A 20,671-nucleotide genomic window follows, 5' to 3' on the forward strand; every position below is an offset into this window, starting at 1 on the left:
TGACAGGTGAAGAGGTGTAGCCTCAGTGTGAGCCATGTGGGTCCCGCCAGCGCCTTGGGCGTAGTGGCACGGCAATGCCATGTCAGCAGCACGTGACCACCATCGCGCCGGTTCCATGGCCGGGCGGCGATGATAATTGTCAAGCAACAACAGTGCAGGCGATGCGCGTACCATGTAGGAAATCACATGTACTATTGCTTACTTGGGGCCCCATCCACCCCGTCGCGGACGTCATTGGCCTGCCAAGACCAGCCTATGCGCTTCCGAGCTTCCTTGAGGCGCCCTCACACTTTTTCTTCGCCTCCATGCTGCGCTACACGCCTTGTACACGACACACCAGCTGGGCCGCCATCTCGCGTCGCCTGCAGTGGCGCGGCATTCTGCACCGTCGACATGCATCAACAAGCGCCGACGATGCACAATGGTTCCCGCAGCTGCGCGACCAGATGCTGCAGCGGGGCGCCATCCATCTTCCCGATCACTTGACCACCCCGCCTGAATACAGGCTCGCGCAGACGCTGATGGGTTTCCTGCCGTTGGAATGCTGTTCTCTACCCGCAAGCCATAAGCCCATACTTCCTGTCGGCCACCATCTGATATGGTTCAATCCAGCGGTACCCACTGACCACCTGCTTCCGGACGGCACAGACGCATCACACAGTCCGGGCGGCCCTTGGGTGCGCCGCATGTGGGCTGGAGGCTCATTGAAGCTGAATTCGGATGATTATTTTAACAAAAGGAACGGCTTCGCTAGAGACACCCCCATGACAGGTGTCGAGCGCATCAAGCATGTCCAACTGCGCGGCCAGGGAGACGCCGCCAAAATCTTCGTCACCATTGAGCGACGTTTTGCGAGGCTCGATACCCTGAAGCAACGCTACAGCGCCCTTTATGACCGATTGGGCAAGGACAGTGGCTTGCCCAAAATCCAAGCCTTCTTTGAGAACCAACTGCTCAGTGACGACGACTGGGGCGATGCCCTTCTCAAAGAAGAGCGTAACTTGGTCTTTCTCAAGGAACGTAGCACTGAAGAACTCGGCGCCATCAAGGCGGGCCAGGTGACGCCTATAAAGTATCTAGATCGTGCGTACGTTGATCTGGCATGTGGGCCATCTGCTAATTACCCTAGCTCCTGGTAAACCTATCTACTCCTATACCATGATTCCTGACCGCAACCTCCTATTCCGCTTCTCTGCCCTTACCTTCAACGCCCATCTTATCCACCTCGATCCCGACTTTGCCCGCAATGTTGAAGGCCATCGAAATCTCCTGGTCCATGGGCCGCTCTCCTTGATACTCATGTTGCAAGCATTCAACCGCCACCTGAAGACGCATACTCAGGGAGAGCAAGTCGTCGAGTCGATGGAGTATCGCAATCTTGCCCCACTCTACTGCGACGAGGAGATGCGCATCTGTGGCCTAGAAAGGAAGACGCTGGAAAATGGAAGCATCTACGACGTATGGATTGAGGGTCCAACGGGCGGTGCCGCTGTCAAAGGCACCATATATACCACGGTGCGGAAGCGGACACTCCCTGATCCGGCCACGCTCCCAAGATTGGAAGAGAAAAATCCACGAGCTTTTAATCGCAAGAAAAACAAGGCCCTGGGTACTGGTATTCAAGTACGCTATACTTCACAGAAGCTAGGTTCGGTTTCACCAACATCACAGTCTACCGGAATGCATCAAGCAACTGAGCCAGAAACGACCTCACGTCTTGGGGAAGCATCGGTATCCGAACCTTCAGCCAAACACGAAGACGAGACATCCACCAACTCGGAGTTCGGTAAGACAACTTCTCAGTCATATCCTAGAGAAGTAGATACCACTTCTCCGCTTGCCTCTGGCCAAAGAAACCGCCGTGATAGGCCCTCCACACGTCTCAGATCCTACCAGTTCATCACTCCCGCAAATACTACACCGCCCATTCACCACGTGGAATCTTACCAGCCCGGAAAACCTGTCTTATCAAGCCAGTCCAAATACCTGCTGCGCCGTCTCGTACGAGAAGACCCTCCTGATATCATCAAGGAGCCACTGCCACTTGTCCGCACATATGCTGCCTCGCCATATGTATCCGACCCCGATGAGACGGCGTCACGACATAGCCGGTTTTTGAGGGAGGGCGTGAGGGAGATTGAAGAGCCGAGTATTAGGTATACGGGAAACAGTCTGGCGCTTGCTCGTCGTAAGGAGACATCCGAGTCGGGTGATCAGGATGATTCGCCACAATTTACGATTTCCTATTTTATCGTGAAGGAGAAGGAGTAATTATAGATTAACAAACTCAGATATGCTCCTATTACCTACTAGTCATATAAATCGATAGAAAAAATAAAGTACATAATCTATTGCTTAGCTCTTAGTAGCTAGAGCCTTAATGTTCTTAGACGCTAAGACTACTAAGTAATTTTATTCTTAGTTAAATTCTTACTTAACTAATAGCCTAAACTTCATAGGCACCTCTTTAAGAGCCTATACTTCTTTTTGTTATTACTATAAAGTTTTTTATTTATTTATAATTCATCGTGCACTACCCTAATATGTAGTAGTCTATTAAGGTAGTATAGTAACTCTACTTATATAGTATTAACTAGGAGCGCGATTGTTTCACCTCCTATATCTTTCTATCCGTATGCACAAGCGGAGCGCGTCGCATCTTCTCTTCTTTCTGCCAAGCTGGCTTCTATCTCCTCCGGCATCTCCGATGGGCCGCCACCCATCGGAGACGTCACGATTTACAATGTAGAATAAACTGAAAATATTTCTGGTTCATCCAAGTATGTATTGAGATTGACGTTGTGGAAATCATGGTTCTTTCCATCAGTGTAGGCGGATTACTCCTCTCTATATCTTACATACAACTCCCTCTTTCTACTTTGAGAAGTCCCCGTGCTAGTCCTCTGCAAACCAAGTAGATGCCAAAGAAAAAAGAAACGATATAAAGCGTATTCGAGAAAAAAAATGGGTATGTAAAAAACACGTGCAATATGATGCTACTCGCTCAGTAACAAGGAAACTAGTTATTAGTAGTATTAATACAATCATCCGTCTTGTTCCCACCATGACCCCAATCCAAACGCTTGATAAATAAGACATGTACTAAGTGAAGAAAGGGTATATCAAATGAGACAGTACATGATTCGTAACATGGAAATCGTACACGGCCGTTGAAGACATGGGTATCTGTAAGGAGAGATGGAGGAGAGATGAGAGAAACGGCGAGATATATGGGGTATCATGCGGTAAATGCGACGAGTAGGACATGGGGAAACGGTCTAGAATGAAGTTTGAAAAGGGAACAAATGGAGAGGGTGAGGGACAAGCAAAAGGAGAATGTGGAATGTGGAATCGGGGTATATAGGGGGGGGGGGTATATGGTCGTGAGGTAGCATAAGATAAGATAGAGAGAAAACAAGGAAAAGAAAAAAGTAGACAGAAAGAGAAAGAGAAAGAGAGAAAAAGAGAGAAAGACTGTAGTGCCGTACACAAAACTGTCGCAAAACACAACAGCTATACTTGAATGGCAAAACGCGGAGGAGAGGTGGAAACGAAATCTTCAAGGCATAGAAAACGCCGGTCCAGAAAAGCGCTTAGATCGAGATCTCACCGTCTCGACGTGAAAAGACTCTCTCTTCCTCGCCGTGCTCGTAGACGAGCGACTGGAAATTCTCGACGGCGAGCGAGACAGCGATGGTGAAAGCGTGAGACCTAGCGCCGACGCGGTAGTAGGCTCTCCATTCTTCACATCCGTTGCGCCCGTGTTGAAACTGCGGAATCTCTCTACGAGAGCCGCGTACTCGTATTCAACAGCCGGCTCGTCATCTCTGTGCTGGTCGCGCACGCCCTCGATGCTTCCCTTGAGGATTTTGGCGACGGGCGCGCGCCACGAACAGTGGTCGATGATGTCGCGGAGGTTGTGCTTCGTGCAGAGCGTGTCGTCGAGATACTCTAGGTTCTGTTTCGCGAGCTCGTTTTCGCCGAAGCGGATGAATTGGATGCTGAAGTGGCGGTTGCCAGTCTTCTTCTTGTCGTGTTTGGCAAAGTCGAGGATGGTGGCGTGGATGGCTGAGGGGTTCGCATTGGTCCATTCTCCGTCTGTGAAGACGTACAGAGTCATGGCTCGCTTGCCGTTGCGCTTCCATTCTTTGTAGATGCTGTTGAAAATCGATGACATATTTGTGGTTGCGTTGTCCTTTTGATTTGGCTCAGGCCATGCGGCTTTCAGAGCCTTCTTTAGTTTCTGCCGGCCGGAATCGCCTTTGAGGCGCTGTCTGTCATGCGTGTCTCCGTCAACTGTGAACCGGATGTCGATACCGTTTCTGTCGACGCCTGCAACATTCAGGGCGAGCGTTTCAGCGACAAAGGTCAAAATGGGCCAGTGATCGAACATTGTCCAGCCATTGTCGATGACGAATACCTATTACGCATCAGCTATAGACACTCGAAAGAACCCAAGCAGTCTTACCAGCTCACGATGGTCGATGAACGTTTCTTCAAGACTGTCATCACGTGCTCTCGTCTCCATGCCCATCTTGCTGCTCATCTTCTTGATAAGTCCTCTTGACTTTTCTTTATCAAGGATTCTTCTCCGTTGGCAGATGTCGTATTTCAAGTCCAGTACAGGCGGCAGAATAGATTCCATGTCATCTATGGATTCGAGTGGCACAGCCGAGCGCGGACTCCCCATAGATTGCTCCTCACGAGGAAACCTGTCTGAATAAGATCCTATAAAGCTTCTTGTCATTCTATAGTCGACAGGCTCCAGCTGGGTAGTTGTATCAGAGCTTGTACCGATGCTTATCGGGTCTGTCGCAGCACTGAGTGGCTCATCCATATGCCCGTCATCAGAGATATATCCTTCAGGAGCGGAAACTTCGACTGTTGGAATGTTGCTTTGCGGAATCGTGAGTCTCTTGGCATGTTGTTTCAAATGTGTATTGTACTCTGTAGCCATGGATTCGGGTGTGTAAGGACGGGGTGCATGGGAATATTGCTGCACACTCGACATATGCGTCAGCGAAGGTAGAGTGGGCACAGTCTGCTCAATAGATCTAGAATGCCCTTGGGGCCCTGGATTGGTAGCAGAAGGACCAGGGTCGCCCGTTCCTAGCTCTTGTTTGATTGTTTCCTTGCGGTACGCCGTTTGACCTAGGGGCTTGCTCTTGATAATTTCCTTTTTCTGAGATTGCATTGACGCCCGCTTTCGAGGGTTGGCTTGGCTGATGCCCCCTGGTGGTATTGCTAGCTGCAGAAGTTTTGAGTCCGCCTTTGTGTCTTGAGACTTTTGGGTTTGAGCTCTCTCTTCCATCTCGGCAAGTGCTTTGAGAACCATATCGTCGGCATCCCTGGAGTGCTTTTGAAGACTGGCGATTTGGGATTCTGCCACATTTTGAACATGTTCTAGCATCTTGCAGAGCTCTTCTGAGTCAGGCCTCTCCGTTGGGCTCGCTTTAAGCAAGTTGTTCTCTATCAAGGTCAATACCTCACCTGTTGTGGTATCTGAATGGCGCAGGTGTCCCCGCAGAAAGTTGTGCCACTGCCTTATCTCCGGAAGAACATCTGAACCGTCGTGGAACCGGTCGTGGGGGTTTCCGTCTTTGCGGTTTGCAGGTGACGACTGCCGAAGCAGCTCATATTGCCGCACTCCTTGAAATCCTAAAACAATCCAAGTTGCTGTAACTGATAACACACACCCGAAAGACCAAATATCGATCGTCTGTGAGACCCCGGAAAGCGTTCCATCAGGATTTTTCATGCGATACAACTCAGGTGCGCCTAGAAAGTATGAGAATTCTCCCCGAAGAACTGTAGACCGCTTGACTTACCGTACGTATCCGTGAACCCCCTAATTCGTTTTGTTACAACTGAGCCATGTTCCCCTTCGAGTACTGGCGCGAAACTTGAGAACCCAAAATCCGCTAGTTTCAGCTTTCCGCGTATGCTGAGAATGTTATCCGGCTTGATATCTGCGTGCCAGCTTGTTGGTGTCAGTCATGATGGTCAAAAAATATTTCTGGGGTACATACCCATTGAACTTCCACGGCCTCCTACCACCTCGACGGAGCACGGGATGGTGTACATGCCGAATAGCCTTGGCAACCTCGAATATTGAGTTCCATGTTCGCAGAATTTCTTGTGCTCGCACGGGGGGAACATTGGTTTCATCTGCCCATGACTGGTAAAGATCGCGATCGCCAGCTTCCAATAGTAGGTTGTAAGTCTTTCCCATTTCTTCGCCTTCACCATAGTCGTGAGTATAAGAGCCCAAGTATTGCACTATGGGCACGTCTTCCCTTGAGTGCAGGCCGGAAAAAGCCTGCTTCTCCAGTTCAAAATCGTGCTTCTTATTGCCGCAGAATGACTTGAGAACCATGCAATAGCACTAGAACCTTATCAGTAGATGAAACTCTTTACAATTTACATAATGAATACCTCGCCAAAATCTTCATCGTAGTAGACTGAATTCCGCAAAGCATAGGCGAGTGCATCGTCCGAGATGAGGTCCTTTTGCACCGCTACCCAATATATAGATGCAGTACCTCCTTTATCTGTGAGTCTGATCTTCACACAAAAGGGCGGTATGACCTTTGTTTCATGTAGGTTAGCATGCATGTACAAGGTCAAGTTCATGGGACAGTATGCCCATTTGTCTCTGTGGAATTCTTCCACAATGACGTCCACATCCTTCGGTTGTAGAGTTTTGATTCCGAGTAGACTCTCACGGAGGTTTGTGTCACTTGCGCTGCGCACAAGATATCTGTCGTTCATGTCGGCGTAGTAAAAGCGGTCGATAAGATGACCACGACCCTGGGTAATGAGCAGGCTGAGGACACGAAGACAGGACTGTTCACCGGTCAAGATTTCCTGATAATTGAGCGGAAAAACTAGGTGAGGCGGCAGTCGCATTTCTTCTAGAAACCGGTGGGCTTTGGTTTGTTTGGCACCCTCTGAGGCTGGTTTCTTCCACCATGCCTCTAGCGCATGTACGTGGACGATTGTGCGCCGGCAGCTGCACGAGTTTGGGGGCCAGCATTCGTTTTGGCATGCAACCCGGCGCGTCCATTTCGAAGCTAAGAGGTCCCTGAACTCATCCTCAATACGTGTACGATAGCTTTGCTCTTGAGATATGTTCTGCATTCTGACGTGGTTCCAACCAGCGATCAGGCTGGCGATGGCGTCATAGGACAACAGATGAGGCTGATGTTCGAGTAGTGCTCAACGCACCGAAGGTAAAGATGTGCTGAGATTTGGGCCGCTACGATTTTTGAGTGTGTTGTGCAAAGAATGCGCGTGGTGACAGAAAGGTGGTTGTAGAATGGAAAAGTGGTTGTGGTTCTGGAGCCTCGAGACGGCAGGCGGGACACTGGACTCTTAAAATCCGACGGGCCAGAACAGGGCCAGGCAATACGGGAGAAGCTCCATATTGGGATCCTCACCAATAGAGCTACGAAGGACCTATTGTGGCTGCTGCAAGCTGACAACCTGGATGATGCAACAAGGCTGAATCTTTGCTCCACCACCGCAAATTGCCGATTGAGTAGGAGTAAACTTACACAATAGATAGTGTAAACGTGCAATATAAGATCAATTATGATTTGCGATAAAGGCTGTGATGAAAAAGTGTGCTTTCGAGAGGGAATAGTGGAAGGTGGTAATCTCGGGAACGATACATTGACAGGTCAGGCTGGGTCAGTGAATATCGCTAAGCGCCACCGACCCCGCTTCATCATTCGAGGCATGGCTTCGCACTCCAGCCTTCTCAGCCTCGACCCCCAGCTGCAAACACGTGTTGTATTTTGGGACCCATCTGGTGGCAGTGCATGCCTTCTGCTCGTTCTATGATATGGAAGTCTAACCCAAGGGACCAAGGAGTGAATATGATGCAAAAAGACCAAATCCAAATCTATTTTTTATGTATATCTACAATGTAGCTTTGTATCATCCTATTTTGGTGGCCACATTCTCTTGGAATGGCAGTGTAGTGCGATCACTACGGAGCCAGCGCATGTTTTTGACGAGCTTCATAACATAGTGTACCCAGTTTTTGATCGCTTCTCTTCGGGTATCTACATCAGAGTAGTGTTGAGTCGACTCATCTGTATTGGGGGGAGTCGCCGATGAATTCAGACCAGGTATGATGCGCTTCATTCTTTCAGAAATCGTGAGCGGTCCAGCGGTGGTGTCGCAGAAGCGAAATGTTGACCAGGCGCCAAACAGAGTCAGAAATGTCAGCGGTATAGTGACTTGGAGCCAGCGGTTCATAGCGAGTTGAGAGAAAGACCCGTTTTCGTAGTCGGCACTGCTTTGATTTTGGTCTTGATATTTAATGATGTCAGTGCTGAATAAAGTCTAACATAGGTTAGCTAGTGCCAGGGGACGTAAATTTGATTTTCAACCTACAGATACAAATGTAGCTGGCAGATAGGTCAAGGTAACGATCGTGATGATACGCATGACCACAGCTTCGCGCTCAAGGTTCTTGTTCAGCTGCTCTGTTCTCTCTGACGCTTGACTTTGCAGATGCTGCAATACGAGTTCTTTTCTGTCACTGATTATGCTCGCGAGAAGTTTGGCGCGAGTTATTTGCGTATCGAAGTCGCCCAAGATTTCATGAAGCTGCGAAAAGAACGCATGCAGGTAGTCCTCGGATGCCGTTCTTAACGTATCGGGAAAGTCTTTTCGAGCGGTCAGGTTTTCGTAGAAGCTGTACAGTGACCTCGTATTCTTAGAATTCGCTTCTAGGGCCATTACTGCCGTATTGGTTTCCTCCTGCCAATGTTGCAAGTCCTGTATGTCCCATGGTTCGTATTCCTTGTGAGCATAGCCTGCTCCATGAAGGCCGTTCACGGCCATGGCACTCTGATTTTTGACGTTAGCTTGTTATAACATATAGGCGTATATGCTTACTTCTTTCTCAACCACTGTCTCAAGCCATACAATGTACCATCTCCAATCCTCCGTTGACCAATGGCAGTAAAGCAAATGGGTCACAAGTGTAGACCGAAAGCAAGCAATCGCGTCCTGAAACCCCTTGTCTTCTGGTCGGCCTGTTGGACCTACCATATCCAGGTAACGATCTAATATGTCTCTTCCGCCCTTGGTGACGATCCAGAGTGTGGTCCCGTACTCTACATCGAACTGGTGGTAAATTGCGGCGTCCCGGATCGACCACTCATCCAATTTGATATGCTCTTCACTAGGTTTCTTGAACTGTACACCCTTCAGGTTGTAGCAGAGCTGGAATTGCCTTCCACTTCGACCTAACTCAGGAGCTGCGTGTCCATTTACAGGGTTTCTAAGGCGTATCTGCTGGTGAAAACCACTGAAACGAAGGTCCCTGGCATCACTTTGCCCGCCAAAGACCAGCATAAAATCCAGATACACGGGCATGACTTGGTGGTAGGACATGATCTCACATAGACTTTGACGGGTTGTTTTCAATTTGTCGCGCGAGTTTTCCGCGTACAGGTATCTATGCAATTAGTATAATACCGAGGAAACCGACAGTTGGTCATACATGAAGCGGCATTTTGGATCCTTCTTTCGCGTGCTAAGCGAACGCGCGTTAGGATCGTTTGTGTTTTGCACAGTCGTAACACCGAGCCAGTCAGTGAGTTTTGCTGGGGTATGTATGTATCTCTTGTCCCGCACTATGCTCTTTAGTACCACTCTAGACACTCTAGAAAATCGCTTACCTTTCCCATCACCAGTTTGAAGATCAATCATGGGAATTTCGAAGGTTTCGTCAACTTCGTCTTCGCTAGGAACCAGACAAAGATCAACCTCAGCATCATCAAGTCGTTTCTTATAAGCGCTTAGTCTTGAATTATACGTCGCAATTCCACTCGGTATGAGATTCTCCGGATATCTGCTGCTCTCACGGTATGAATTCTGTAACTCGATCGGTAGTGGGTACATCGTTTCGCTGTTTGATGTTGGCACAATACTGACGTTGATGATGATGAATGCAGTAGTGATTGTAGTGACGTGAGGAACGAAAAGGAAGAATTGATCCCTCAAATGCCAATACAATATAGTGTCGCAAGGCTGATTTTGCTGCGCCTGGGTGGCGTGGATATTGCACATGCAAGGCGACAGGGCGATCCAAGCCCCCGCGTCACCCATGATCGATCACTTCCGCATACCGGTGTTACAGCCTCCACACAGGGCGCAACTGATTGAATCACACCAACTATGCAACTTAACACTTTACATATATTTCCTTACTGCTGCTATGAGGTCGAAGCGGGATCTTGCTGTTGTTCTTGTTCTGCCTCTCGCTCTCGCTCTGGCGCTCGCTCCGGAGAAACTGAAGGCCTCCTCGTTCGTTTAGTCGCATCTCTTCGTTTCCTCAGCTCTCTCCGGTCAACCTGAAACTCGTTTAATCACGCGCTCATAGCCTGAGGGCGCCAGACTCACCTCCGTCAGGCTCTCCGGCACTTCGAATACCCACTTGGCATTAAACTTGTCAACTTGTCAGTTTTGTGCATTGCATCGTATGTGCATGGCATACCATTGTCGCATTGAAATTCCAATTTGGCCATTTACTCTTCAGGTATTCTTCAATCTTGTCCCACCCAAAATCATTGTATGCTGTATACGAATCCTGGACGCGTCCACTTTTTTTCGAGGACGGGAGAGTAGGCGTGCGCTGAACTTGCCTCGCGCGCTCCAAGTCAGGATTGGTCAGCCTGCGAGGCTGCATTCGGGTGTCGTTTCTTCTCTTTGTTGGTTGGTGGTGGCTCAGTACTAGGCACAGCAGATCAGCAGGGCTGGCAGTGCATTGCGTATCTTGTGGACCCCGAAGGTAGGCTGACTCTATCTCTGTGTGTGTTCAATGTTTTTCTTCCGGGGGCCAGCGATGGAAGGCTGAGGATGAAACTATATGCTTGATTATGAGCGGCCTCAGCCTTGTGACTCATGATGGCAGCGACTGAGAATGCTGGACTCTCCACCCTCGAGAGGAGGCCAAATTGCCTCGTGCATGCAAGGTGCATGCAAGGTGCTGGTGGCAAATAGTATAACTGTACAAGGCGATGTTCATGCACGGTGGTATCAGCTGACAGACTGCAGCTGAGGACCAATTTTTCGTCTTTTGTCTGCCGTGAACAGCTGAGGACACAGCCTCCGTGTGAACAGGCGTGACCGCGTGCTCTGCCTGTAATGTGCTTCGAGACAATCGCATCGCTGAACAATGGACCGTCATACTCCGTCATCCATGTGGTACATGTGGTGGGGCTGCATATGTGTTCCAAACATTCAAGAATCATCTGCTATTCCATAAAACGCGTTGGGATTCCGTAAATAGGCGTTTATAACAACTTTGTAAGCTATTATGTCACATGTAGGAGGCAAACAAGACCCACAGAACAAGGAATAAAACGCGCTGCGTGAGGTCGCTGGCTTTCTTGTAAGAGTCGTTTTCATGTGTCAGCATGCCACTTGATAGTCAGAGTGATCCGCTCGCGAATTATGGTCGGGAGAATCGTGCCGCGCCCAAGCCTGGCCAACAGCAAATACCCAGCTTCGATCGAACGATTTATGACGACGATGGTCCTGCGTCCATGCAAGTTTCTGTGCCAGCGGCTGCGCAGGACCAGGAATCTTCGACGTCAGCACAGGTAGCGGCGACACCGAAAGAAGATACAGGAAAAAAGAGGAAGTTGACCACAGAGGAGAAGAACTCTTGTCCTTTTGGTGATACGCGCTGGCCACCACCGAATGCATCCATCTCAAGGCCTTTAAACCTTCTCATAGGCAAAGGTGAGAAGGTTTTATACTACCATTTGACATATGAAAACGACGCGCCCGAAGTGGCCTTGAGCTGGAGAGATCCCATGAGAAGTAAAGCCACTGCAGCGTACGCAGAAAAAGGGCTTGTGGTAGAAGTGTCAAAGGAAGGGAAAAGCAAAAAGGAGATCAAAATTGAAAAGCAGAAGGCGCTTGAAGAAGAGATTCCTAAAGCGAAGCTGGCCGTTATAAACGCCAAGAACACGAGAATGCTCACGGAACTGAGCACAGGGCCGCGGGGAACGATCTGGCAGCTGGATGAAGAGCACTTGCATGTCTGGAGATGCATTGAAGTCGTGCAAAAGGTCCATGGGGTAGTGGGACTGGGTCCTGACCGGAGAGAAGTTTTCTCCATGTTCGGCGTCGGCTTGAAGTCGATCAAGGATGATTTGCTGTTGGTAAGCCAGAGGGTTGATGAAGCGAGTTAGCGTGGAAGCGCGTACATGCCCCAAAACGCCTGCATCCACCACATCCTCTTCTTTGAATCCTGAACATTTGTAACCCAACCAAACAGTGACTCAATTGCACTACTCTCGAGACATGGTGAAAAATTCTGTCAGTTTGTACAAGGTGAGGCTGTAGACGGAGTGCGGAGACCTAGAACCGAGGCTAGTCGCGATGTGGTCCAAGCGCCGTTTTCTCGATGATTCCTTGGAATTTTCTACACATATGGCGGCGCCCATTTCTTCTCCACACTCCTCCTCTGCATCCAATCTTCTTTTCTCCGTTATCTTGCATTGAGCTGGAGTCTAGGAGCATTGTTTGAGCCTCGTTACCGCTATCTTCACATCTCAATTCCGTCACAATGCAAAGAGCCTTTGCTTCGCGGGCGCGGGCTTCGGCCCTAAACTCGAGCTCGAAGCTTCGCTCCACCAGTGTGAACCTCCAGCAACAGAGGTTTGCGCACAAGGTAGGCCATTGCTAGATAACCCCGCCAAATAAGCGGCAGCAGAAGAGGAGGAAGCTAATCAGGCTGCAGGAACTCAAGTTTGGCGTCGAGGCGCGAGCAGGACTGTTGAAGGGTGTCGACACACTTGCAAAGGCTGTCTCAACAACCCTCGGTCCCAAGGGTCGCAACGTATTGATTGAGTCAAGCTACGGCTCCCCCAAGATCACCAAGGGTACGCATGGCGCCATCCGCCGTCTCCAAGATTGTTCGCTAACGTAGCCCCAGACGGTGTAACTGTCGCAAAGGCCATCACCCTCGAGGACAAATTCGAGAACCTTGGAGCCCGCCTGCTCCAGGATGTCGCCGGCAAGACCAACGAGGCTGCTGGTGACGGTACCACCACTGCTACTGTCCTCGCCCGCGCCATCTTCTCCGAGACTGTCAAGAATGTCGCCGCTGGATGCAACCCAATGGACCTGAGGCGGGGTACCCAGGCCGCTGTCGAAGCCGTTGTTGAATACCTCAAGGCGAACAAGCGGGACATCACCACCAGCGAGGAAATTGCCCAGGTCGCCACCATCTCGGCCAACGGCGACACACACATTGGCAAGCTTCTGTCCAACGCCATGGAGAAGGTCGGAAAGGAGGGTGTCATCACCGTCAAGGAGGGCAAGACGACCGAGGACGAGCTCGAGGTTACTGAGGGTATGAAGTTTGACCGCGGTTACATTTCGCCCTACTTCATCACCGACAGCAAGACGGCCAAGGTTGAGTTTGAGAAGCCCCTCATCCTTCTCTCGGAGAAGAAGATTTCCGCTGTCCAGGACATTGTCCCCGCGCTCGAGGCTTCCCAGCAGCTCCGCCGCCCTCTTGTCATCATTGCTGAGGACATTGACGGCGAGGCGCTTGCCGTCTGCATTCTCAACAAGCTGCGTGGCCAGCTCCAAGTTGCTGCTGTTAAGGCTCCTGGTTTCGGTGACAACAGGAAGTCCATTCTCGGCGATCTCGCCGTCTTGACCAACGGTACCGTCTTCAGCGACGACCTCGACATCAAGCTTGAGAAGGCCACCCCCGACATGCTCGGTTCCACTGGATCCATCACCATCACCAAGGAGGACACTGTCATCCTTAACGGCGAGGGTAGCAAGGACGCGGTATCGCAGCGCTGCGAGCAGATCCGTGGTGTCATCAACGACCCGACAACATCCGAGTACGAGAAGGAGAAACTGCAGGAGCGCCTTGCCAAGCTCTCGGGTGGTGTTGCCGTCATCAAGGTCGGCGGCTCATCCGAGGTTGAGGTCGGCGAGAAGAAGGACCGCATTGTCGACGCTCTCAATGCCACGCGCGCTGCCGTTGAGGAGGGTATCCTGCCCGGCGGTGGTACCGGTCTCCTCAAGGCCTCGGCTAACGCTCTTGGTAACGTCAAGGCCAGCAACTTCGACCAGCAACTTGGTATCACGATTGTCAAGAACGCCATTACCCACCCCGCCCGCAAGATTGTCGAGAACGCCGGTGCCGAGGGCTCTGTCGTTGTTGGCAAGCTCATCGACGAGCACAAGAACGACTTCAACAAGGGCTTCAATAGCGCCAAGGGCGAATACGTTGACATGATCGCGGCTGGTATCCTCGACCCCTTCAAGGTTGTCCGCACTGCTCTTGTCGATGCCAGCGGTGTCGCCTCGCTCCTCGGCACCACCGAGGTCGCCATTGTCGAGGCGCCCGAGGAGAAGGCCGGCCCTGCAGGCGGCATGCCCGGCGGCATGGGCGGTATGGGAGGCATGGGCGGCATGGGCTTCTAGAAAGTGAAGCCTGACCGTCTGTTTTCTTCTTCATATACCCCCATTTCGTTATAATGACTTTAGTCCTACGTCTTTCCCAGTCATGGCTCATGTATGCACGATGTTGAGTTGGTCTCCGCTCTTCCCTCATGGTTCTTCAAAAGCACGGCATTTTGGTTCTTTTTTTGATGTTTTATTGTACAATATTGTGTGTATCTAGAAAGATGTCCTGGGAAGGACGAGACGAGAAAAGCGACGAAGGAAATGCGAACCCGTTTGAAACATTTGCAGCATGACGTGCAGCGGCCGTGTTTATGCACCTGTTTCTGTGTACGTACATTGGGCAGCTGGGCAGCAGGGGAGCGACCGGGGCTTGGGCCGAAGCTGGTTGCTGTGGCGGCGCAGTCAAGTAATAAACCGGGCGAGGCAGGATGACCCCACTAGGTACGTCGCTTGAAAATAACCCCACTACTTCCCTCAGCCTCAGCAACACCGCTCCTCCACCTCCGCTCTGCATCCCGCCAGGATACAAGCTACACTTGACGGTCAGTTTTCACCATTGAAGTAAGCTGCGCCCGTTTCCTGCTGCCTGCCAGGCAGCTATCCACGGCTGCCTCTTGGTACCGCGGCAATCGCAGCCCATGACGACGACGACGACGACGACAACGACGACGACGCTGACAGGCAACACAGGACTGATAAAGCTGCCTCGTGCCCCGAACCCTCCCTTCGCATCCCCGAATCTCCACGCACAACATCATGGTAAGCCTCGCTCAGGGTTGTCCGCTCAGTGACATGTGCTAACAAGACTCGCAGGCTCAATCTGGGTACGTTACGCAATGCCGATAACGCGGGCGTGAACAACTGGCGCTGCCCGGGACTGACGCGCGCAACCACTTGCACCTCCACCTAGGCCCACTGCCAGCGCATGCCTCCAACAATCTTCTGTCTCAGTGCTAATGCCACGCACAGTGTCTCCGTCTCGCCTGAGTGCATCAGCGCCTTCAACGAGCTCAAGCTCGGCAAGGACATCAAGTGGATCATCTACAAGATTAGCGACGACTGGAAAGAGATTGTCGTCGAGGAGACTTCCAAGGAAGCAAACTTTGACGTGTTCCGCGAGAAGCTGCTCAACGCCAAGAGCAAGGACCGCAAGGGCAAAGAGGGCATTGGCGGCCGCTACGCTGTCTTCGATGTCGAGTACGATCTCGAAAGCGGTGAGGGATCAAGGAGCAAGATCACTTTCATCAGCTGGACACCAGACGACGCGCCACAATACGTACGTGATGCCGAGGAAGCCGACGGACGAGCCCAAAGTGAACTAACGCTGTGTAGCCTCGCATGATGTACTCGTCCTCCAAGGAAGCCATCAAGCGCGCCCTCAACGGTCTCGCCGCCGACATCCAGGCCAACGATGCCGACGACATCGAGTTTGAGAACATCAAGACCCGCGTCTCCAAGGGCCGTTAAGCGCCTCTTCCCTGTCCGGCCCATGGGAGTCGCACGGCTTAGCATGGGTGGATGCCTAGAGTCGTTGATGGCACGGCGATATAAAGTTGAACAATTAATTTGGTAGCGTGTCATGTCATAGCGCGTTCTCAGCAATGGAATGAAAACGGTTGAATATGCAATACGTGGGCAGTAGCGTTACTGGGTCTTTCTTTGCACTGTCAGGCCTGGAGTACCTTTGATAGGATAGGCACTGGCCAAATTTTCTTTGATGGACATGTCTTTGGTATCTCTAGCCTAATGTGACGTGGTGCCTTGCTCACCTGATGCGATGCTTTTCGCCCGAGGCATCTGGGGTAGCAGCTCAGACATGGCAATTACTGGTTTTGTTCCCAAGCGCTCTTGAACACGCCCACCAATCTCTCACCTTCTTCTGCGTCCTTTATCCTCTGCAATATGAAGGTCTTTAGATCACCCCAGAATTCTTCTGTCGCCACAACTTCTTTCCCACTAGCACTAGCTCCAGGCACGGCGCCCCCAGACGTTTCTCCTGCGCTAGCCAGGCCCTTTTCACTCTCTGTCGGGGGCGCAACCGCAGGCGGGCTCGTCACGGGCGTATTTCCCGCGGCGGGGCTACTAGCCGCAGCAGCACCTGCCATGACCATGACACCAAACTCGACGTCGGCGCCAGCATCAGCGCCTATTACTTCCAGCAACATCTTTGAATCCGTCACGGGCTTTTTCTTGTACAGGATCTTGATCTTGGCTGCTGATAATGAGGCCTTTGTCGCATACTGCTGCTTGAGATCGTAGACGGATGTTTTGGCGGGGTCGATATCCGAGAGGGGGATTGTGGGCGTCGAAGGCTTCATGGGCTTGAGCGTCACCGTAATGGTCGAAGTCGATGAGGCAGAGGCTTCGTTGCCGTCTGTGGACTTTGGGGTTGGGCGCTGTGGGTGGGGCGGATGTGGGAGGCGGGGCAGCGTGTACTATGGCAATGCATTCAGTAGGCGTCTTGTGGGCGTAGGAGAGAACAGATCTTACGGCGCCTTGCGCAGGATATTGCCGCGCATCTGCTATGTGGTCCGAGGATAGCTTGACGGGGCGCGCGTCGAGGGCGCTCAGGAATGACTTGCAGAAGGCGAGTTCTGACATGGCGGGCTACGGTCGGACGATCGCTTGCAGTGGCCCGTGTCCAGAGATTGTAGAGACGAGTGCTGTCCTCCGTGCGAGTCGGTAGCGGTGCGCTTGTTTCTCGTGCGTGTCTATAGCTCCCCTGCGATGACGCCGCTGGAGAGATGCGGGACAGTGGGCTGGAACCAGGGCAGAGCACGCTAACCCGAAGGAGGTCCGCTAGCGTGGAAAAAGTTCCCAAAATCTCGTAGCGAAAGTTCGAGGTTCGCGCAGCCGTCGAGCAGCCCAACCTCGCACCACCACCCTACTTTTGTCTGCTCGAGAATTTTCGCCAAATATCGGTCGCCATGGGTCAAGGTCGCCGCATGAAGAAGCAGGGTATCCCTGAGCCCCTGGACGAGTCGCTGGTGACGAGGAAGCGTAAAGATGCGCCTGTCGCTGCGGACCCGGAGCGCAAGAAGAGAAGCAGGACAGCTGCACGAGAGGCGAGGGAAGCTAGGGAAAAGGGGGCCAAGGCGAAAGCTGTGCCCAAGACAAGAGTTGCTGGGAAGCCCGTAAAGCCTGTGAAGACGGCTGCTGCTATCGTCAATGGAGCAAAGGCCAAAGGAAAGGCTGCCAAGGCCGCTCCTGCTCCACCATCCGATGACGACGACGAAGACGACATCTCTGAAGACGACTCTGACATGATGGACGAGGACGACATCAACGTTACCGGGCTCGATGCGCTTGGCAGCGCCTCTGAGGACGAAGAGTCCATCGACGAAGACGAATTCGACTCGGACATTGTAGACTCGGATACCGACATCAGAAAAGGCGTTTCGATGTGGTCAGACGATGAAGATGACGAGGACGCCGAAGAGAAGCTCACAGCAGCCAACATTGCTGGATTGTCCCGGAAGCTGGACGAGCAAAAAGCAATTGAGGAGGCCGAGGCGCAAGCTGAATTGGAAGAAAACATGCAGACCAATATTGTTGGGGAGAGGCCCAAGATTCTCGAGGACGACGAGGATGAAGCGGGCAGGCCGATTATGAACCTGGTCAACCAGGATATCCAGCTGCTGAGGACAAGGCTCACCGATACGATTCGCGTTTTGGACGACTTTAAGAATTTGGCTGAGGAGGGTCGCAGCAGGGCAGAGTACAGAGCATCACTTCTGAAGGACATTTGCGCTTACTATGGTACGTGCTAACATGAGACAAGACTTGCCAATTGCCTGTTCTTATTCTAACGAAACAACAGGTTACTCCGAATTCCTTGCAGACAAGCTGCTGAGCCTGTTCCCACCGCGTGAAGCTCAGGCTTTCTTCGAGGCCAACGAAACACCGCGACCCGTCGTCATCCGTACCAACACGCTTCGTACCCACCGACGAGAGCTGGCACAGTCGCTGATCAACCGCGGTGTTCAGCTCGAACCAGTTGGCAAGTGGTCAAAGGTTGGACTGCAGATTTTCGATGCACAGGTGCCGCTCGGTGCTACGCCAGAGTACCTTGCCGGACACTACATTCTGCAGGCTGCTTCTTCGTTCCTGCCCGTCATGGCTCTTGCGCCTCAGGAGAACGAGCGAGTATTGGATGTAAGTGGAACTGGTTGTCTAAACGTGTATGAAACCCGACACTAATGGTATGAAATTCTAGATGGCAGCTGCTCCTGGTGGTAAAACGACGCATTTGGCGGCACTCATGAAGAACACGGGATGCATTTTCGCCAACGATGCCAACAAGGACCGTGCCAAGGGTCTGATAGGAAACATCCACCGTCTGGGAGCGAGAAACGTGATTGTGTCTCACTACTCTGCGTTGGAGTTCCCTAGGGTCATGAGTGGCTTCGATCGCGTGCTGCTCGATGCTCCGTGCTCGGGTACTGGTGTCATTGCCAAGGATGCCAGTGTCAAGACGAACAAGACCGAGGCGGATTTCATGAAGCTGCCTCACCTCCAAAAACAGTTGATTCTTGCTGCGATAGACTCTGTCAACCACCACTCCAAGACGGGCGGTTACATTGTTTACAGTACGTGTTCGGTTACGGTCGAGGAGAACGAGCAGGTTGTACAGTATGCGCTGAACAAGCGGCCGAATGTCAAGCTTGTTGAGACTGGTCTTACCTTTGGCAAAGAGGGATTCACCAGGATTGGGGGCAAAACTTTCCACCCGTCCATGAAGGTAAGATAGCATTGGTTGATCCGACTCCAGAATAGACATACTAATGGGTTGATAGATGACTCGGAGGTACTACCCCCACACTTACAACGTTGACGGTTTCTTCGTCGCCAAGTTCAAGAAGATTGGACCTACACCAGCCAACGCCATTGGTGCCAACGAGGCTTCCAAAAACGGTGGTGGTAACAGCACGGCGGATGAAATGGAGGTGGTTGACCGTACTCCTATTAGGGCTGACAGCGACGAGGAGTCTGACTTTGGTGGGTTTGATGAGGAGGAGGATCAAAAGTACATTGAACGGGGCCAGGCCAAGTCGATGCGCAAGAAGGGCAAGGATCCCAAGGCTGTTATTCCAAAGGGTGAGAAGGGCGAGAAGGGCGCGAAGGAAGCGCCCAAGGTCAAGAACGGCCACGTCAGTGCAAAGGAGCTGGCGGGTCGCAAGGAGAAGAAGAGTGGAGGCGTCGAAGTTGCGACTGAAGTTGCGACAAAGACGACGCCTGGCGCCGATGGAAAAGAAAGCAAGGTGCTATCGAAGAAGGAGAGGAGGAAGAGTGGGGAGAACAAGAAGAAGAGCAAGGCGTAGCGCTTCCTTGTTGCTGTGTTGCGACGAGACGTGGCAGGCAGATGCATATAATCTCTGAATAGACACCGATGAGACATGTGTATGTATAGTAATCAGTGTGCAAGAGTGGCGGTAGTGGCGTTGGTAGTCCATCTGATAGCTGCTTTGGGCATGTGATTGACACCCGAGGATACATGCCGCTGGAATGGTGGCGTAGATAGCAGCGGGTCGCTACCACGGGCGCAGGAATGCGGCTGCACGGGAGGCGACCAGCGTGGACTAGTGCTAGAGGGTGTGAACAGGTGACCGATGGTTCGGAACGTCGGACTACACCTAGGCGTAGTGTACTGCTGCCAGTGGGATGGAGATGTGGTGGTCGTGTAGTGGTACAGTAGCATCATGACGCGGTTTAGGCTAAGACTGGGAGCACGGGCCATTCGCGTGGCAAAGAGGCCTTGGCAAGCCCGTGAGCGCTTATGCCGGTGCCATTAGCAAAAAATCGTTGGGCGACCTTCCGATCGGGCCACGGCTACCAACCTGAACCCACCGCGTACATGTACACAGACACATGTCAAGCTTGTCACAAACGGCCCGTTCAAACTCCGCACCTCCAGCTTCTGCCCCAGAGAGCCTCTCCACCCGTTCCGACGTCGACGACGTCGCCGCACTCTGCGACTCCATGCACCTATACCAGCCCTGCACGCCCCGACTTGGGGCGAATCGCCCTCGCTGACCGCGTCCTGCTCGTCGCCCTTGGTATTGCTGCCGTCTCTTGCCCAGGCGCGCCATCAGCCTGCGCGTTACCTTGGCGTCACCCCATCTAAGCACGCCCAGCCCCTGCAGGTGGAGGCTTATCGGATGCGTCGAGTCCAAAGCGCGACAGTAGGAACAGTACTCGGTGGACACAA

The 20,671-nt window shown here is 52.0% G+C and overlaps 9 protein-coding genes across 9 annotated transcripts; 5 read left to right on the top strand and 4 right to left on the bottom strand.

Moving 5' to 3' along the window:
- Positions 1-186: 186 nt before the first annotated feature.
- SETTUDRAFT_46176 (uncharacterized protein) lies at positions 187-2,323 on the top strand. The gene is made up of 2 exons (XM_008024752.1): positions 187-1,083; positions 1,130-2,323. Exons 1-2 carry the CDS (start codon positions 306-308, stop codon positions 2,269-2,271), a joined length of 1,920 nt encoding a protein of 639 aa, XP_008022943.1. The 5' UTR covers positions 187-305; the 3' UTR covers positions 2,272-2,323.
- A 1,062-nt stretch (positions 2,324-3,385) lies between these two features.
- SETTUDRAFT_46177 (uncharacterized protein) lies at positions 3,386-7,140 on the bottom strand (the record flags this gene model as incomplete). The annotated part of the gene is made up of 5 exons (XM_008024753.1): positions 3,386-4,420; positions 4,469-5,778; positions 5,829-5,980; positions 6,030-6,385; positions 6,436-7,140. The coding sequence occupies 5 exons, from the start codon at positions 7,138-7,140 to the stop codon at positions 3,560-3,562; spliced, it is 3,384 nt and encodes a 1,127-aa protein (XP_008022944.1). The 3' UTR covers positions 3,386-3,559.
- Positions 7,141-7,941: 801 nt separating this feature from the next.
- Positions 7,942-10,060, bottom strand: SETTUDRAFT_176019 (uncharacterized protein; the record flags this gene model as incomplete). Its single annotated transcript, XM_008024927.1, has 5 exons — positions 9,699-10,060; positions 9,521-9,653; positions 8,911-9,475; positions 8,404-8,862; positions 7,942-8,352 (listed from the first exon to the last, which is right to left on the bottom strand). Exons 1-5 carry the CDS (start codon positions 9,919-9,921, stop codon positions 7,942-7,944), a joined length of 1,791 nt encoding a protein of 596 aa, XP_008023118.1. The 5' UTR covers positions 9,922-10,060.
- A 139-nt stretch (positions 10,061-10,199) lies between these two features.
- Positions 10,200-10,853, bottom strand: SETTUDRAFT_167829 (uncharacterized protein). Its single transcript, XM_008024928.1, has 3 exons — positions 10,517-10,853; positions 10,423-10,467; positions 10,200-10,373 (listed from the first exon to the last, which is right to left on the bottom strand). The coding sequence occupies exons 1-3, from the start codon at positions 10,706-10,708 to the stop codon at positions 10,236-10,238; spliced, it is 375 nt and encodes a 124-aa protein (XP_008023119.1). The 5' UTR covers positions 10,709-10,853; the 3' UTR covers positions 10,200-10,235.
- A 585-nt stretch (positions 10,854-11,438) lies between these two features.
- SETTUDRAFT_26538 (uncharacterized protein) lies at positions 11,439-12,221 on the top strand (the record flags this gene model as incomplete). The annotated part of the gene is made up of 1 exon (XM_008024686.1): positions 11,439-12,221. The coding sequence occupies one exon, from the start codon at positions 11,439-11,441 to the stop codon at positions 12,219-12,221; it is 783 nt and encodes a 260-aa protein (XP_008022877.1).
- Positions 12,222-12,485: 264 nt separating this feature from the next.
- On the top strand, positions 12,486-14,857 carry SETTUDRAFT_167831 (uncharacterized protein). Its single transcript, XM_008024929.1, has 3 exons — positions 12,486-12,703; positions 12,773-12,914; positions 12,968-14,857. The coding sequence occupies exons 1-3, from the start codon at positions 12,599-12,601 to the stop codon at positions 14,479-14,481; spliced, it is 1,761 nt and encodes a 586-aa protein (XP_008023120.1). The 5' UTR covers positions 12,486-12,598; the 3' UTR covers positions 14,482-14,857.
- Positions 14,858-15,219: 362 nt separating this feature from the next.
- Positions 15,220-15,930, top strand: SETTUDRAFT_37828 (uncharacterized protein; the record flags this gene model as incomplete). Its single annotated transcript, XM_008024729.1, has 4 exons — positions 15,220-15,222; positions 15,277-15,287; positions 15,433-15,739; positions 15,796-15,930. 4 exons carry the CDS (start codon positions 15,220-15,222, stop codon positions 15,928-15,930), a joined length of 456 nt encoding a protein of 151 aa, XP_008022920.1.
- A 356-nt stretch (positions 15,931-16,286) lies between these two features.
- SETTUDRAFT_105045 (uncharacterized protein) lies at positions 16,287-17,064 on the bottom strand (the record flags this gene model as incomplete). The annotated part of the gene is made up of 2 exons (XM_008024930.1): positions 16,287-16,898; positions 16,954-17,064. The coding sequence occupies 2 exons, from the start codon at positions 17,062-17,064 to the stop codon at positions 16,287-16,289; spliced, it is 723 nt and encodes a 240-aa protein (XP_008023121.1).
- Positions 17,065-17,390: 326 nt separating this feature from the next.
- On the top strand, positions 17,391-19,853 carry SETTUDRAFT_176023 (uncharacterized protein; the record flags this gene model as incomplete). The annotated part of the gene is made up of 4 exons (XM_008024931.1): positions 17,391-18,222; positions 18,284-18,618; positions 18,680-19,204; positions 19,260-19,853. 4 exons carry the CDS (start codon positions 17,391-17,393, stop codon positions 19,782-19,784), a joined length of 2,217 nt encoding a protein of 738 aa, XP_008023122.1. The 3' UTR covers positions 19,785-19,853.
- Positions 19,854-20,671: the final 818 nt, after the last annotated feature.

The sequence above is a fragment of the Exserohilum turcica genome (assembly GCF_000359705.1).
Source record: "Exserohilum turcica Et28A unplaced genomic scaffold SETTUscaffold_13, whole genome shotgun sequence".
In the NCBI taxonomy this organism is placed as follows: Eukaryota; Fungi; Ascomycota; class Dothideomycetes; order Pleosporales; family Pleosporaceae; genus Exserohilum; species Exserohilum turcicum.